The sequence below is a fragment of the Convolutriloba macropyga genome, chromosome 7 (genome assembly GCF_964194025.1).
Source record: "Convolutriloba macropyga chromosome 7, txConMacr16.3, whole genome shotgun sequence".
Classification (NCBI taxonomy): Eukaryota; Metazoa; Xenacoelomorpha; order Acoela; family Convolutidae; genus Convolutriloba; species Convolutriloba macropyga.
The window spans coordinates 16534144-16551010 of record NC_134474.1 but is presented as its reverse complement, the minus strand read 5'-3'; the positions used below and the strand labels follow the sequence as shown (position 1 = coordinate 16551010).

The following is a 16867-nucleotide window of genomic DNA, read 5'->3' as shown; positions in this document are numbered from 1 at the left end:
TGTGGATCAAAAATGTACTGGAGTGTCTCAGGTAGTTTAGGTAGTATTTGTGGAAAAGCATCTGCAATTAGCTTTGTAGCTCGAAAAATGTGCCTTACCAAATTTTTCCAAAATCTGTGTATGTGCCAAGATAAACGTGTAAGAGAATAAAAAATGTGTTCATCGTCTAGGTCTGCATCTTTTACAGAACTTATGTATGTTTTGAGAAGGTGAGTGAAGCCTTCAAATTCCTGTCGATTGATTTTGTGTACGCTCTCTTTCCGTGATTGTGATGCATTAGCATTAAGGGTGGATGCAAGGTGTTTAAGAAATTCAAAAGAAGATTTTCAAAATACACCTTTTCTATCTGAAGTTTGTATTTCTGACCATAACCCGTTAAGGAAATCGAATAGTATATCAGATAGTGGATTAAATAAGGTGTCATATACTAAAGAGGTATATGTATTTGTTAGGTGATCATAAATGAAAATAACTGAGCCCTTCGTGAGTTGAGCTCTATAAATTTCAACTAAATATGAAAGAAAGGCAGTTCGTGAAACTTGTGATGCCTTTTCTGGTAGAGAGAGGAGAGGTTGTTGCAAAATAGTGGTGTTTGAGTTGTTTTCTGTGTTAAAAAGTATATTTAATTCATCTTGGTGTTGATAGTGTTTAACTTCAAAGGATAAAATGTCGCGTGTTAAGCGTTTGTTCTGTTGCGTAAGATTAGCCAGTTGTAATTTGTCCGAATGTGTTGGAACGTTAGAGGAAGGTTGATCAACGTGATGCTCCATTTTGTGTATATCTGTGTTTAAATTTTATTAGTTTTGTTTTATTGGGGCAGTGTTCCCCTTTTTCTTCAGTTTTAAGTAGATAAAGAGTAAAAAGCTAAGTAATTTAGTTCTGAGTTTCCTTCTCAAGAGAGAAAAAGGTGTTCTGTGTGACTTCTTTTTACGGATATATTTTGTTAACTCACTGGTCGCACCAGTTAAGGCAGACCCAAGATGGGCTCCTTTTACAGCCTTAAGTCATAAAGTGCTAGGTCTACTTATTTCTGCGCGCGAAGTAGGCTTACCTATATCTCTCAGACTAACCGACTCAGTAAAACACTGAAGATAAACTTTTATTATTACGGTGGTAATAAAGTACAGCACCGGAGTCAAGAGTATACACATGGTGCATCTATCTAATAGACTGGATACAGTTAGTAGAGTTCTCTCTATATAAAAGAGAATAGTGTCTTCTCAGTCTCTGATTGGATGGAGGTGTACATCCAGTATTTCTACTGCTACACAAACTTTCCATCTGGCATCTTAACGGGTGGGTGGGGGGGGACTATAAAATTTTGAAATTTATTTTGATTGTATCGAACTCATGTTCAGACCTTCAGTTATGAGAGTAATCTAAGATTCTAGTGGAGGGTGGGGGGGGGGGGGGGCTGAAGAAGGGCTTTGTCAACTAAAGTTTACTCGGTCGAGCTTCCTAACAATTTATTTCATAGGCTATCAGGGTCGATAACAACCTTTCTATTCAATTTTCAGTGACTTTTCATAAACGGAGATCTAAACCTGGGAAACTATGTTCTAATACGAAAGCAAATGAATTTTAATCTAATTTCCTATCATAAAAGTCTTCATGTATTGAGCATGAAAAACTGAAAATGGCACAGATATGTTATGTAGTTTGAAAAGATCAATTAGCTAAAGCGAGGTCAATTTTTTGAACAACTTTCAGTGCGTTTTATTGTAAATCTTAAACAATAGCAGAGAGCGCACAATTAAACTGATTCGTGATTTTAAAATATGTATGTTATAATCAGTTTAGAAAACCAACGCATCAACTTCTGAATTAATTTTCAGTCTAAATGAAGCTAAACTTTTAGAAATGATACAATATTAAACGAGCTTTGAATAAAACATTGACAAAAATGCTTCATAAAAACCAAAACATTTTTCAATCGTACAAATACAATACGCACATTTGACGTTACTATATAAATTACACTTTTAGCATAGAGTTAGAAAGCTGGTTCATTTTGAACTGAACTTTATTTTCGATAAAGATAAATTAACAATTGTTCACAATGTCTAGAGAGGGCGGCGTGTTCATTGCAAACTGCAGCAAATGTGGTGAGGTGAGTTTGCTTCATTTTCTTTTGGGGTAGAACACTCTGAGGTTCCATACCACAAGGACCTGTGATCAGACCATCTTTGAACATGGGGGTGTTGCCTTGAATTTAAGGGGTCCGGTTCTCAGGCCGGACAGACGAAAATCAGGACATTGGGCGTTGGGAAAGTACAAAAAATGGAGCATTCGATAGTTATCCTGCAAGATTGGTGAAGTTCTCCTGTAGGACTGAACATGACTGCATTTAACGACATTCTTAGGTCATAGTTTGCCAGGGAAAATTGTAAGAAAAAACTTGGAGATAACTCTGCTGAAAAATTGCTAACCACCTAGTGCAGCTTTTGTGCAATGACTACCTAAGACTTGGCATCCAGACCAACGACCGACCAACAAAATTTGAATATGAAGAACGCTGAATACTGTACTGCGTGGATCATGTCTTTTGTAGCGAAATGTCGCGCGGAGAAGAAAGAGGACAAAATCAACACAGACGGTACCATCTGGGACCTACAGGTAAGCACTCGCTTGCTTAGTATATAGTAAAAACGGCCCAGGCTCACTCCTGAAACTTCGGACACTTATTGGCACATATAAACTATTAGAAACTCCTTTTACAGCAATCGAAGTAGCAATTCAAATTCCAATTTCTCCCAAAAAGGGGAATAATAATGGCGCAAGGCTAAATTTGTGTCCATTATCTAAGGTATAAGAATGTGCGTGATGACACAGTTTTTTAGAGCGTCTCAGAGGAGAAACACTCTATTGTGACTTCAAAACACTTAGAGCGAGAACCAAACCCAAAGAGTAATTAAAAAAGTGTTTATCTCAGAATTGACAGACCCTGAGGCAAAATGAAGACAAATAGCTGGCAACAAATATAAATTAACGAAGGTTTTTTTCTGCAACGAAAGAAAGTCTATACATCAAAATTAAAGCTATGGCTTCTGAAAGCTCTTCATCAAGTTACCAACTGCAAAAATTACAAAAAGGAAATTACAAAAAGGAAATTACAAAAAGGAAAAAAAACTCCAAAAAGATCTATAGCAAAAAAGAAAAAATTACTTTTAATAATGACAATGGTAACTTGTGCAAAAGATGTGCCCAGTTTTGAACAAGAAATGTCACACCTGTAGGAAAAATGATGCGCAAAATCAGGTAACTTTGACCAGCACAACAATTTCTGCGACAAAGAGACCAAGGTATGTGGTCAACCATCTTCCAAAACGGAGATGGGAATGAACTATACTTGGGAAAAATACTTGGGATGATAGTACCGTCATATCATCATTCATCTTAAAGAAGCCTGGTACATCTCAGTTAGATGGGAAAAACAGAGGCAAGACCCAAAAGATACGCCTACTTTTATAAGAGAGAATCAAAGAAAAATTTGAGACGATGGTACGGCAGGGCATCCTGGAGCCCAGGAAACATGGTGGTGTCACAAATCCATCAGCAGTAGTTTATAAGGGGAAAAAAGTGGAACTCTAAGACTAAGCGTAAAACTGAAAGTTTACATTAGAGGCAAATTCATCAACAAGGAATGTCCAAAATTGAATATGTACACCATCCTCCATAGTCTCCTTTGAGCCTCATTTATTGGAAAAATTGATCTATCAAACAAATGTCAAATTGAACTTTACGAGGACGCAAAAACAACTCTGCAGAGACTAGACGTCTTAGGGCTTGCTTCCACACGGCTTGAAGAAATCTTCATCAATCTTCCAAAGTTACTTTGAGTTGAATCCCAAAAGAATAGAGGGTGTGATCATTTTTAACAATGATATGTTTTTATGAGAAATCACTATAGAGCAATATGTTAAACAAATGCTTTCCGTCGCAAGTCTACTACGTAAGAAAAATCGATCATCAACAAAAAGATAATGAACACAAAATCAGTCGCAAATGTTAGGATTTTTGCAACCATGTTTTAGAAGAAAAAATGGCACCCAATCCTAAGCATGTTGAGAAAATCAAAAGCGCAAAATCATCATAAAAATGAAACAACCGGGTTTTTTGGTCAGCTTTATGGTTGAATGATATCAGATTCTGGGATATAGATGTTCTTTTTGAAAGAAAATTACAAAGACGAACCTATATTGCAAAACAAAGAAAAAAACATATTTTAAATCATCGAAAACGTGCTACTCCTCTTGTTCAGCCCTACAGCCTGATAGAAGAAGCAACTTTTACAACATACGGTTCAGAATAACAGGCGGGTTCTCTCACTATAAGGACGTCCTGTAATTAAGTTTTCCAGGATAGGGTCTCAAATTGAACAAATTTACTCCAATGATGAAAAAGTGCACATTCAGTTGTCTTTCTGATCGCAAGATCAAAACAATTCCCACTCGGAATGAAGTTCGTACAAAAAAATGACCAAAAACTTCTCAAATATCTGTTCGCATTAGATTAAAAAATTCCGAACTCGGCTTCAGCAAGGATCACAGTATTGGCGAAAGCAATGATGGAATTAGACTTCGATTTGAAATAACGACCTGGACAGCAAACTCCCCATGCTGACGCTTTGCATACTAGACTTCGATAACAACTATGAATGTTATCGAGCTTATTTTCTATGAGAAGCGTCTATTTTGTAGAATACATCATAGTGGCCCAGTCAGACATTAAAAATGAGCAAAATTTCAATCAACTCTTCGATGATGTCATCAAAAGAGTAGAGAGTGGCAGCTGTATGCAATTCTCAAAAGCGGAGTAAGGTTTCGGGAAACAGTGAGGTTTCGTTCAATCAATCCATAACGGAATCATCTTTCATTTTGGTGTTGTACCTTCATTTCCACTCAATCTGAGACTTGCGGATAAGGCTAAAACTTGACGGACCCAACCCAAAAAAAAACAACCAAAAACCGCATCCGAATGATATTGTGGATGGTGGTGGTCAGCACCAGTCAAGAGATTCCTGGTTACTCAAGTAACTCTAAAATTGTCAAGAATATTGTCAGACCTAGCTTGAAGATAACAGAGTCTACGTAGCCAGAAGCAGAAGGTTGGAAGAGACTCCATATGAAATGGGGTTCTGTTAATAACCAAGGTCTAAACTTGGTGATATTAGACAAAAGGCTATTAGACAAAATTAGAAGACGTCAGATTAGACAAAAACATTCCATGTGGGAAATAGATCTTAACAAACATTATAAGTGAAATTGAGTCAAAATTTAAAGAAATTTGGTACACAAGAACAATAGTCTCAGACAATGTTCTCAAGTTGTAAGCGCTTATCTAAATTAGTAGCGTGAATCAGTGAAAACTAGGAACACTGAGTCCCTCATCTACGATCCAAGAGCAAAATGCTTTCTGAGCTAGCGGTCAAATCACAGAATCTGGCTGTTTAAGCCTGACGTCCGAAACTTAATGTGCCATCTGGCACTTTACTAGATTGGGTTTCGGTGATACATCGGAACACTTCCAAGACGCGGGTTGAACTCGGGTTGTTCTGGGACTGGAAGTAGAACATTCACCGGTCACTGACTTTGCTGTGTGTGTGTGAACCAAATCTCAAAGCCACAGACATTTCACCAACAATTCCAGCCATCTTAATTATCCGCAAACAAATAACACTACATACATCCCAACCGAGAATTCAGGCAACGCAGTGCTTAATGACAACACATTCGTACGGCTGGAGCTTGATGGCATGAAGACAGAACCCATTTATCCGCAATCTATTTGCTCATTAGTTTAAGTTGAAACTTCTATATCTAAAGAGAACTTTCCTGCCTAAGCCTGACGAAGCAATTTTATTGAATGTCGGCCCTTAATTTGAACCGGATCTTTTCTTCATATTTGTGCATACAAGTAACTCTTCAGTGTACATAAACCACAAATTTGGGCGATGAATTCGATCTTCCCACCACTAATGATTATTATAAAGCAACTCACCAATCTTCCATGTACATACCTATGGCACGTTCTCATCTTGGGAGAACAATGTATTCTGTCCCAAAAGAACTGCACTAGTACTTGCCATATACCGCAGGGGAAAAACTTGTCCATATTTGGGATAAAGTTTAACCAATATCAGCTAATGTACGTATAAACTGATCTGTAAATTTTCAAACTGATACGGACTATGAATACCTGTGAAATGTTGTAAATTAAGGCCGTTTTGAATTCAAAATTTAAAATAACTAAATTTTTGTTATTCTCGAGATCACGAAAATTTTGTGTCATTCCTAGGTCATAGTTTGTCATGTAACTTTATTAGAAAAAACTTGCCTACTTTGAAAACTGCTGAGAAAATGATAGTCGATTGCAGCGTTTGTGTAATGACTACCTTAGATCTGATTTTTAAAGTAAAGCTCGGGTTTGCTATGCCCTGTTCGAGGTGTCCACACTCTGATCCGAACATCTTCAAGCCACCCTTGTGTACTGTGAACTCGAATTGCTTAGCTTGTGAAAGTTTTAGAAGATTCGAAAGTCTGATAAGGTTTTGGGCAGGTTTCCAGCACACGAACATCCGATCATAGCTAGTGCGCGTGAAATTCTGATCATAAGCGATTTCAACGAAGAAGAATTATCATAGGTCGTTTCAAGTGCAGCTCTGCCTGATAGGAGACTACACAAAAGTCTGGACAATGGTGTGGAGCTTGTCTAATCAGAGATCACGATGGTCTGTGATGGTCTGATCAGAGCGTACACTAAATGTGGAGCTCACAATCGTCTGATAAGAGGTCACTTCCGTCTGGAACGGTTTGATCAGAGATCACTTTTGTCTAGGACATGAAGTTATTTAAGATTGGCTTTGATTTTATGTCTGATGCGTTTAAAACAAAACGTCATACACAATTAAACCTTTTCACCGTATCCAAATCAAAAATAATGTCAAATTTTACCGTTCAACGTTTGTTGCCGTTAATCTTAAATATTTTTTGCAAAAGTTAGTCGGTCCAGACAAGTTTGTATTTTGTCAAATGCTATCGTCAAGTTTATGAAATAATCGTTTGTCAAGCGCAACAATTTCTGTTATACAATAGAAAAAAATGTCGGGTCTTTTCCATTATAGCCCCCCCCCCCAGCTTAGTGGTCATATAACCTATAGCCCCCCAATCATGGTAATTATACCATAATGGGGGGGGGGCTATAATTTCATGGGGGGGGCTATAATGGGAAAGACCCAAAATTTCAATGTGTTTTAAACTAATTGTTGCTCGAATTTGCAGAAAATCTTTGACATATCTGTGAACGACGGAGAGGACAAGTACCATGAAGAATGTTTCACGTGTGACTTTGAGGACAGTTCATTCACGTGTGGCAAACAGCTGAAGAATCTCGAGTTCCACCGGAAGGGAGGCAGAAGATACTGCGGACAGTGCTACTCTGACTTCATTGCAGAGACATGTGCCAAGTGCAACAACAAAATCATAGGTACTGTTTCATTCAATGACAACTGCAGTGAGATATTTTTGGTGATCGATAAACACCAAATTAACCTGATTACCAACAAATAAACCAATTTGAAAATAAAATCACTTGTTTAGTGACCGAAGAAAACATTCACATTTTTGTATTTTTTTGATATTCGATGTTGTACTAACTGATTTTGATGCATGAATCGAGCCCAGAATAATGTACTCCGATACACACTCACTTTTACCCAAAAAATCTCATGCTTTGAGTTTTGTTTTGAAGCCCCTGGCTTCTCATGATCCCAAAGACCGGGGTTTATGAACAGAATTACCCAGAAGAAAATTATATCCGAAATCGAGTATTTAGCGACCGGACCCAGGGTGATACCCCAGACGCCGTTTGTCGAATAGTTTCACCACCTCGCCCTGCGTTGTATGATCAAAAATTGCAGTTTTATTATTTTTTTTAATCTGCAAACATGTAAATTAAACTAACCACTTGGTTAATGTTACATGTTAGAAATTTATTAATCAAACATTATTTTTTTCTAATTTATAACAAACTAAGGTTCGGTTTTCGTAAAATAATTTAATAAAAAATATGTTTAAATCCTGCAACCCTTCTGTCTATTGGAACTCTTTCGTGTCGTTTAAGCATTTCCGCTGTAACTTTTTGTTTATCGTGACACGAGGTGAAAAATATGCATAACAAAAAATAACTGCTAAAAATCGCAATTGTTTCAAAAAATTGCTTCTTTCACCGCATTTACAGCTAAAACTTGCAGTCGCTTTGCCGTGAAAACCGCTAGTTTTAACCGGTATTGATCGTAATTCTAATATTATTTTGCGGTAAAGTCTCGACCCGGGTTCAAATTTATATTCACTGTGGCGTTCTTTCAGGCACGCGTATGATGCGTACCCAGGGTGACAACAAGTTCTATCACTACGACTGCTTTGTCTGTGTTAAGTGTCCCCTTGGGTCAAACCAGATAGGGGAGAGACCCTTCACCCGGGTGGCAGGGGAATTTGTCTGCCAGAGGTGCTACAAACTGGAACACCCAGACAAAGAATGCAAGATTTGCGGCGAGGTACTATCAGGCAAACAATAAGATAAAATTTTCCGTTCTATACAGCGCTATGTCTCAATATTTTTCGATCATGAAAACCACAAAAAAGATAAAAAAAAATCATGATTTGCAGATAAATCCAATTTCAACAATGATTTTTGCTACCGAATGACTATCGGATGTCGTGATCAGCACATCGGACGAAGTGAAAAACAGGAATAAGGTCCGGGTGATAAAAACTTAAGTCCCTGAAGAATGGTAGATTGAGCGATAAAATATTAAACTAACAAGGAGGCTCGGTAATGTTCCGAGCGCTCGGCTTTCGTACATATTGTTCCGACCCCGCTCATACTCATTTTCGACTTATTTGGCTATCAAAAGAGGAAGAGATAGAAAACGTTCAAAAACACTCAACTTTCAAAAACCGTTTAACAAACCACTAACGGAAACCTGTTGTTAAAAGAACTACTAGAGAAGGCCATCATAAGCATTAAATAGCAAAATATTAATTTTGCAAAAATTGGATGTCTATATTAAGAAAAATCATAATAAAAAATCAAACTCGCATCAGACAAAACCTATACAAAACAAAATGACCGATACTTCAATAGAAAAGATAAGGGACCTGACCTCAATAGGAAAAGTTTACAAAAAGAGCAAAAAGAGGCGAAGTTCAAAGAAAAACAATTAATTTCAAAGTGATTAAAATCATTAGATGTTAACTTAAATCATTCGAATGTGCATTTATATCTCCATAAAAACAATTGAGACCTGTCATTATCCAGCTTGGTTCAAACGACTGTAACGGCTGCTTTCATATAAATGACAGGAAAAGTTTTATACCGCGCAGTTCGTTATTAGCGGTTTAAAAGCTGTCGGGATACAAATTTGTGCAGTTCGCTTTTGTAACCTTATATCCGCTATTCTGTAAATTACCGTTGCATTAAACGTTGCTTTTTTAGTACAAATAACTAATCGTTCAGCTTTGCTGAATAATAAATTCAATTGCTGGAGCTACTCAGTAAATTCTAACTGAATAACCAAATAATTTTTCTGAGTTCTGGTTAATAAATCAATATTTCATTCGGTTTCAGAAAAGAACACATTTCACAGCGGAGAACCCGTCTTTTGCCGTGGGTGGATTTGAATTATTGGTCAAAACAGAGGTCCTTCGTTAGTCACTGGGGACGAAGCCATAAAGACGAAGTACCATCTAGGTTTTTGGTTTGGAAAACTCAAGTCTGTGAACCGAAAATCTATCTTTCACCGCCTTTTACTTTCAACGAACTGATTATAAGTCGTTCGTCTGGTCAAAGAAGAGGAATTTTTGTCACCCTAATGTTCAGCTATCAGAGGTTCATTAATTTCCTTTCTCTCAAGTTACTCAAACCTTCAAGACCAAATCGATGATAAGATAAATTTCAGGTTTCAGGTTAGCGAGATAAAGTATTTTACTGCTCAAGTGAGATTGAAGGGTTACGCAGACTGGATATTTTGTTGTGCAGATAGATTTCCTAGTTCTGTCAAACCCAACCTGACCTTAACTAAAATCTCCGGTGTTCTGCTCAAGCTAGAGCTCCCGTTTTTGCCACAAAAACTGAACTCGGTTTTTATGATCACAACAAAGCTCAGGCATAATTATCTGATTCTTCGCAGCAATCTGCAACACACACACGCTTACTTTTGTTAAGCTTTGAGGTGTTTGGAATCAGAACTATGCGGAATTTCACGAAGCTTAGTTCTTTCACTTCACTTCTGTATACGTGGCAGAAACCGTGATTTTTTGAACAGAACCCGGTCAGCCTGCTCGCACGTTTGGGGGCTCATTCTACCCGTTTACAAATGTATTAAATTTAGAAACGAAATATGTCGAAAAAAATTGTTTTAGTGAAATGAATGTTTGAGGAGATTAATAATGCTCGTCCTTCGCAACGACTACAAAAAGACGGACGAATACAGGCAAAGTTAAAAAGCTCAGTCTAACTTGAATAAATTAAAATGGCAGTGAAGCCGTTAAAACCATAAATTTTTTGCTATGAACTTTAAACATGTTAAAGTGCCCAATTTTTGCAAAACCAATGGACCTACCATTAAAACTTATAGCATACAACAGCATGAAGAAAAACGAACACTGGCAAAAAAAATAGCGCACTAATTTTTCCGAGAGAATTATGACTCAGCCCACAAAAGCATAAACTATACAAGAAAAACAATTAATAATTCTGTTCATCCTTTATTCAATGCTGTGATTTGTTTTTTTGCGCTGTGCATTTTTTCAGAAATCTTCAATTGGACCAAACAATACTGTGATAAATGGACAAGGAAACAAAATGAATCTATAAAATGTGCAATTATGCTCAAAATAAAGAGATCTTTGAAATTCCGTATTATCAAAACCAAGAAGCCATTAGTTAATTGAAAACCTCGACAGACATTATTTGAAAACTCACAGTAAATTGGTGTTGTACTGTACTGTCTTTTTTGAAACTACGCTATAAATTGAGAGAAGTATGATAAAATATTGGCAAAGTTCAAATATTTGATTATCTTTTCGTAAAACAAATGTATTCAGCTTCATGAGAGAAGTTAGATAACATCTGAAAGCATTGTCTAGATTAAACATATCTCAAATGAAGCCAACTTGACTTTTCTAGCATTTCTTTACCTTAGCATTATTTGTTGAGTTTTTCCTAAAAAGTAAGCTAGATTATATTTATTTGCAACAGCTATTGTTTTTTACACTCATTGGGAGACAAAAGAAGCAACAAGAACGGAGAATTATTGTTAAAGCAAATGCACTTTTCTTTTATCTCAAGGGGTGCATGTCAGTTCACAGAAAGAGACTAACTTCTCGATGGCAAGGCACAAAAATTACAATTAAAACTCGCAAATTATGACTCGTTAATTTCCATTGTAGTTTCAGACAAATATGATCTGTACAAAAAAATTTGCAACGACTTGCGAAATGCTTATCCATCAAAATCAAACCGAATTTAAAAGTATCACTCAATTGGCGCAAGAAGATGTGGATGGCTTCCAAATACAATCATTGCAAGAACTGGATACATGTCGTTTATATAGACAATTGAATAAATGGAAAGTTTCCTAGAACCAAATATATTCAGTAGGTTAAAGCGAATATAAGTATCTCGAATTAATTGTAAACGTATCGAGTCAAACAAAACCTTACAAGTTAGGAAAACTTTCTATAAAACAAAGCTATCCAATTAAATTAATGTCAAAATTTTTAAATATCATATACATCAAATTTTTGTTTTAAATGTTGACGTCAGTTAGGTTTTTCTTACATCCTCAATATTTGAAACTGATTACTGATTTCTCTTTTTTACGAAGTGTAAATTTATTTAACTGATTTCTACAGTTTATGCTTTGTTATCGACAATAGATCGAAATTTCACATTACATCTCTGAATTATTTATTATTCATAAAGACGATAGCAAACTGAGATTTATTTGTTGCTTCTAATTGCATTCTGGGCATCTGGTAATTTAAGCATACTTCAAGTAATACCAAACGGATTTTTGACAATGAGTGCTAGCCCATTTGTGCAACCGCCAGCCACCACTCCACCCCCCCCCCCCCCCCCCCACAATCGTACGTGCGCAGAATTAAAGTGCAAAACATCCGCAAATTATAAACACTGATTGGAGAACCAAGGAAAAGTAAAGATGTGGCCATAAAGTTGGAAAGTTGGGCAGACATTTCAGGAGGAGCAAATGAAATTGGAAATTGAGAATTTTATGAATCTTAGTGTAATAACGCAATGTGAATGTTTTCAGGTGATCACGTCCTCAGCTGTGAAGGACAACTTAGGCAACATATACCACAGGAGTTGTTTCACGTGTGCACTGTGTGAACAGGAGTTAGCTGGCAAGAAGTACATCAACAGGGAAAACGAGAGATTCTGCAAGGAATGCTTTGACACTAACAAAGCTCCTCTGTGCTGCAAGTGTGGAAACAGAATCAAATCAGACGGTTAGTGGGGGGGGGGGGGGGGGGGTCACTGTTGCTACAAGTGACATCATCTTTTAAAAGTGTACTACTGTGTTTCAAAAACAATTCATTAAATATGATTTTGCAAATATCGGTTCATTTGAAAAGTTTAGCGCATAAATCACGAACTTCTAGTTTCCCAAAATCTTTAAGGAAATTAACTTGTTAAATAAACGCAAACTCCCCATTTTGGTGGAAAACAGAACGGCATCAGTGTGGATTTACTTATTACGTGCAAATGGCAACACTTTAGGGCCACAAAATCAGCAAAATAGTAATGATTATATGTCAATGCAGTATGAAAATCAGAAACAACTGGTTTATGATTACACGGTATTGAATATATTATGACTTGAAAAAACTGCATTTTAACCCAAACAATGTGTCTGAATTGATATCTAAAATCGACTGCCCTTGTTGATCAAAACGGGGGGGGGGGGGGGGGGGGGTCAAAAGGGCGATCTCTCTGGTCAAAGTATGCGTAATGTTTGATTATAAGCCATAGCGTGATGTACTCTCGACAAAAAAAGATTTTGAATAGCAGGTGTTTGTTTTGTAAATTTGCGACTTGGACGTTTCTGTTTACAGATGATGTAGTTTACATAATTGCAAACAACAATTGTATTTCAGCTCAAGTTCTAACATACTCCCAAAGATCCTACTGCAGAGATTGTTTCATCTGCCATCTCTGTGAGAAGAGTCTGGCCAATAAGTCCTTCTATGACTTGGGGGAGGAGGTGGGGTTCGAGTGCACAGACAAGGACGACAAGGGAGGCTGCAAATGACCTCAACTCAATATGACACTTCTTTGCCAATTATATAAAAATTGGGACAGATTGAAACTTATTTTTTGGCTATAAATGACAGACAGACAAAATAAAATATTCTATACCGCATATTTTTGAGGAAGCCCATGCGCAGAAATATGCTTATTGCTGACAGTGATCAGAAGAGGAAGTCATTGCATTAGATTTCCCATTTTTGTCAACCAGCGATTTAAAAAACATATTGATAGAGATCAGTCGAGAACTTCTGGCTTTTATTGTGAGCTATCAAACGGTTCGAAATTCTATGTGAGAACTTTGACGTTGCATGAAACATGCAGTATGAAATTTTAAAAAGGCTTCCGGCCGAAAACTTGGGCTTCCGGCTATTTATGAGGGAACTTCTGGAAGTTTAGCATCTAGCATTCTTTGCTGTCGTGCCTCTTTCAATGCTCGTATAGACCGAAGCGCATAAGTAAAAAGAAATCTGTGAATCAATTGGTGCAAAAAACCTGGTTGACACTACTGCGGCACGCTATTACACCGGTTATAAATCAAACTTTTAACAAAGTATACTTTAGATGAAATATCATTGCAGGACAAATCAGATTAATTCTCGCCAAGCCTTTGCGCTCCCCCCACCAAACGATTCAACTCCTGGCTTATCTTCCGTCAGATTCTTATAAGATAACCTTTTTCTGCCATATTCCTGTAAGATAACCATATTTCTGCCAGATTCATGTTCCTCTAAGGTGTTCATTTCTGTTCCTCCAAGGTGACAATTTTTCTGGCAAAACATTCAGAATGTTTTCTTCTATTGTAGTTTTTTATGTAATTTTTCATCCCAGTTGTTAAAGAACTGCAACATTGTAACGGCTATTCTCCTTGTGTTTCACAAAGAAAGTTTTCACCGCCCAGTTCGTTCTGAGTGGTTACAAAATCTGTCCGGATACTTCGTTTATGCAGTTCGATTTTGTAACTGTATATCCGCTCTGCTGTACTTACCGTTGCATTAACTAATTTAACTAACTTAGTTTTGGATTTTTTCTTAATCGAACTGGGTCCACAGATCACACAAAACGGGATCTCTATATGTTTACCAGTTCAATCGTTTTGATGAAACAAATCTAAGGCAAAATTATATGCCTGAGAAGTGTTATGAAAAATTTGTTTCTAACTTTATCCTTGATGTGTGTGTTGCGATTTTCGCAGAGTACTCACGGGTTGAAGATTCGAAATCAGGACAGATAAAATTGAATTCACTGTTCGAGACGTTTTTGATACAAGACACAATATTTGATAGAATATTGCTCAAGACAAATTTTTGATATCAAGACACAGTATCAATTTAACAAATATACTGCTCAAGCGTTTGGTTTTTGCAAGACGCAGTAACAAATATACTGCTCAAGATTATATTATTTCAACAATTTTATTGCTGAGTTTAAGTGCTAGCTCGAGTTGCTAGGCTGACAAGACAATTGTGAGTGTGTGTTCTTATTTTTGTTCAGTTTGTTAACAATTTTTCTGCTGACGTGGCATACGCGGCTGTTTCTGATTTGCTATACACAGTTTTCTCGCTAGGGGATGGATAATCCGGATAAAAATAGAACACAGTAATAGTCTTTGTCCTACGCAATTTGTTATTCCTTAAGCTCAGCTCCAACATCGCCGGCCCTGTTTTCCTTCGTGAAAACATCATCACCAGTTGGTAGTACTGGAGCGAGCTTCACTACTGGCCTCTTGTAGTATCCATCTTTCGTTAGGATTGTCGCTGATGGAATCACTCCGTCGGAACCTTCAAAGGTTTCAGTTATTCGACCCAGATCGTAATATCCACAATTGTCCTTGTCTTCCACTAACCACACAAGATCACCCTGCTGAAGACTTCTGTCCTTTGTGGTCTGCCATTTTTTTCGAATATTCAACGATGGCAGGTACTCTTTGCGGAATCTGTCACAGATGAAGTCTGCGTAAATTTGCGTTTGTCGGAAGAGCTTTCTATGATCAACAAATTGATCTGCACCTGATAGATACGGTAAACAAAGGTTCTTGTTGCCAAGTAGGAAATAGTTTGGAGTAATAGCTTCTAAATCAGTAGCATCAGAACTGACCTGTGTCCGCGGTCTAGCATTCAGCGTCTGTTCAACAAGACACATCGTGGTTGACAGAACATCTTCCGTGGCTGATCGATTGCCCAGCACTGCATACATTGCCTTCTTGCAACTGCAAAACAGTCTTTCCCACACTCCTCCAAAGTGTGGTGCCGCAGGTGGGTTGAACTTCCATCTGATACCTTGTTGAATCAGATGTTCTTCAATTCGCACCTTGTTCCATGCTGCTATATACTCTGCCAGTTCTTTTTCAGCTCCAACGAAGTTTGTCCCGTTATCGCTAATCATTTTGACCGGTTTGCCTCTTTGTGCAATGAATCTCATAATTGCGTTCAGACAACTATCAGTGTTTAGTTTTGGTACAATCTCTATGTGTACCGCTCGTACAGTAAGGCATGTGAATAGACAGCACCAACGCTTTTCGTTTCTTCGACCAATCTTTACTGTGAATGGTCCGAAATAGTCTACGCCCACATTCGAGAACACTGTTGATGCGACTAATCGTTCTTCAGGTAGATCTGCCATTACTGGTGCCTTTGATTGGGCTCTTCCCTTTTGACATCTAATGCATTTGTTCCTGATCGATCTCAAAGCATTTCGTATGCCTAGGATCCAGAATTTCTGCTGAATTACTTTTCTGACATGTTCAGTACCTTCGTGATGACAATTCTTGTGTTCATTTTGCAAGAATAATTCAACTACATGGTGCTTCCAATGTAACAGTATTGGAAGCTTGGTTTCGAAGTTCAATTGATTTTTACCTATTCCGCCCTGAGCACGAATAAGTCCTGCTGGTCTATGAATGGTGAAAACTGGAGGATTTTGCTGTTTTTTAGAATTTCGTTTTCAACCTTGAGAGATTTCATCTCTTCCGCAAACTGTTCTTGCTGCAGTAGTGTGAAGATGCCTGCTTGTGCACCCTCTCATTCTTCAACACTTAGTGTTTTTGTTGCCGGTTTGTGTTTTCTAAATACACGCTGTACGTATGCCATTGCATTTACAAGTCGATTGAAATTGCTGAATCGTTCCCACTGAATCATCAGCTTCTTCCCTTCAACCTTTGCTGAGAAGACCGTTTTGTCGTTTTGTTCGTCTGAAGCAAATGTTAAATTCACCTGTTCAGGCCATTCGTTCTCTCGTTGCTTCAACCATGTGGGCCCAGTGAGCCTTTCACTTCTCCTAAGTTCGTCAACATTGATTGCTCGTGTCCCGATGTCATCTGGATTGTTAAAACCACTCACATGATTCCACTGTGAAACAATAGTGGTATCCAAAATCTCAGCCACTCTGTTTGCAACAAACACTTTTTGCTTACGGTGGGAGCTATGAATCAATTGCAAAACAGTAGTAGAGTCTGTCCAGAAGTTACAACTGTGAATCTTCGCTTCGTGTTCCTTCATTATCTGTTCTCTAAGTCTCATCGCCATCACTGCTGCTTGTA

At 37.6% G+C, this 16867-nt stretch overlaps 1 protein-coding gene across 1 annotated transcript; it reads left to right on the top strand.

Annotated features, from left to right (window-relative positions):
* Positions 1-1933: 1933 nt before the first annotated feature.
* Positions 1934-13444, top strand: LOC142342124 (four and a half LIM domains protein 2-like). The gene is made up of 5 exons (XM_075393323.1): positions 1934-2110; positions 7281-7485; positions 8367-8554; positions 12335-12530; positions 13179-13444. The coding sequence occupies exons 1-5, from the start codon at positions 2060-2062 to the stop codon at positions 13331-13333; spliced, it is 795 nt and encodes a 264-aa protein (XP_075249438.1). The 5' UTR covers positions 1934-2059; the 3' UTR covers positions 13334-13444.
* Positions 13445-16867: the final 3423 nt, after the last annotated feature.

Coding starts and splice junctions, on each gene's coding strand:
- LOC142342124 (XM_075393323.1), top strand. CDS start 2,060: ATGTCTAGAGAGGGCGGCGTGTTCATTGCAAACTGCAGCAAATGTGGT. Junction 7,486..8,366: donor GTGCAACAACAAAATCATAG/GTACTGTTTCAT, acceptor GCGTTCTTTCAG/GCACGCGTATGATGCGTACC. Junction 8,555..12,334: donor AATGCAAGATTTGCGGCGAG/GTACTATCAGGC, acceptor GAATGTTTTCAG/GTGATCACGTCCTCAGCTGT.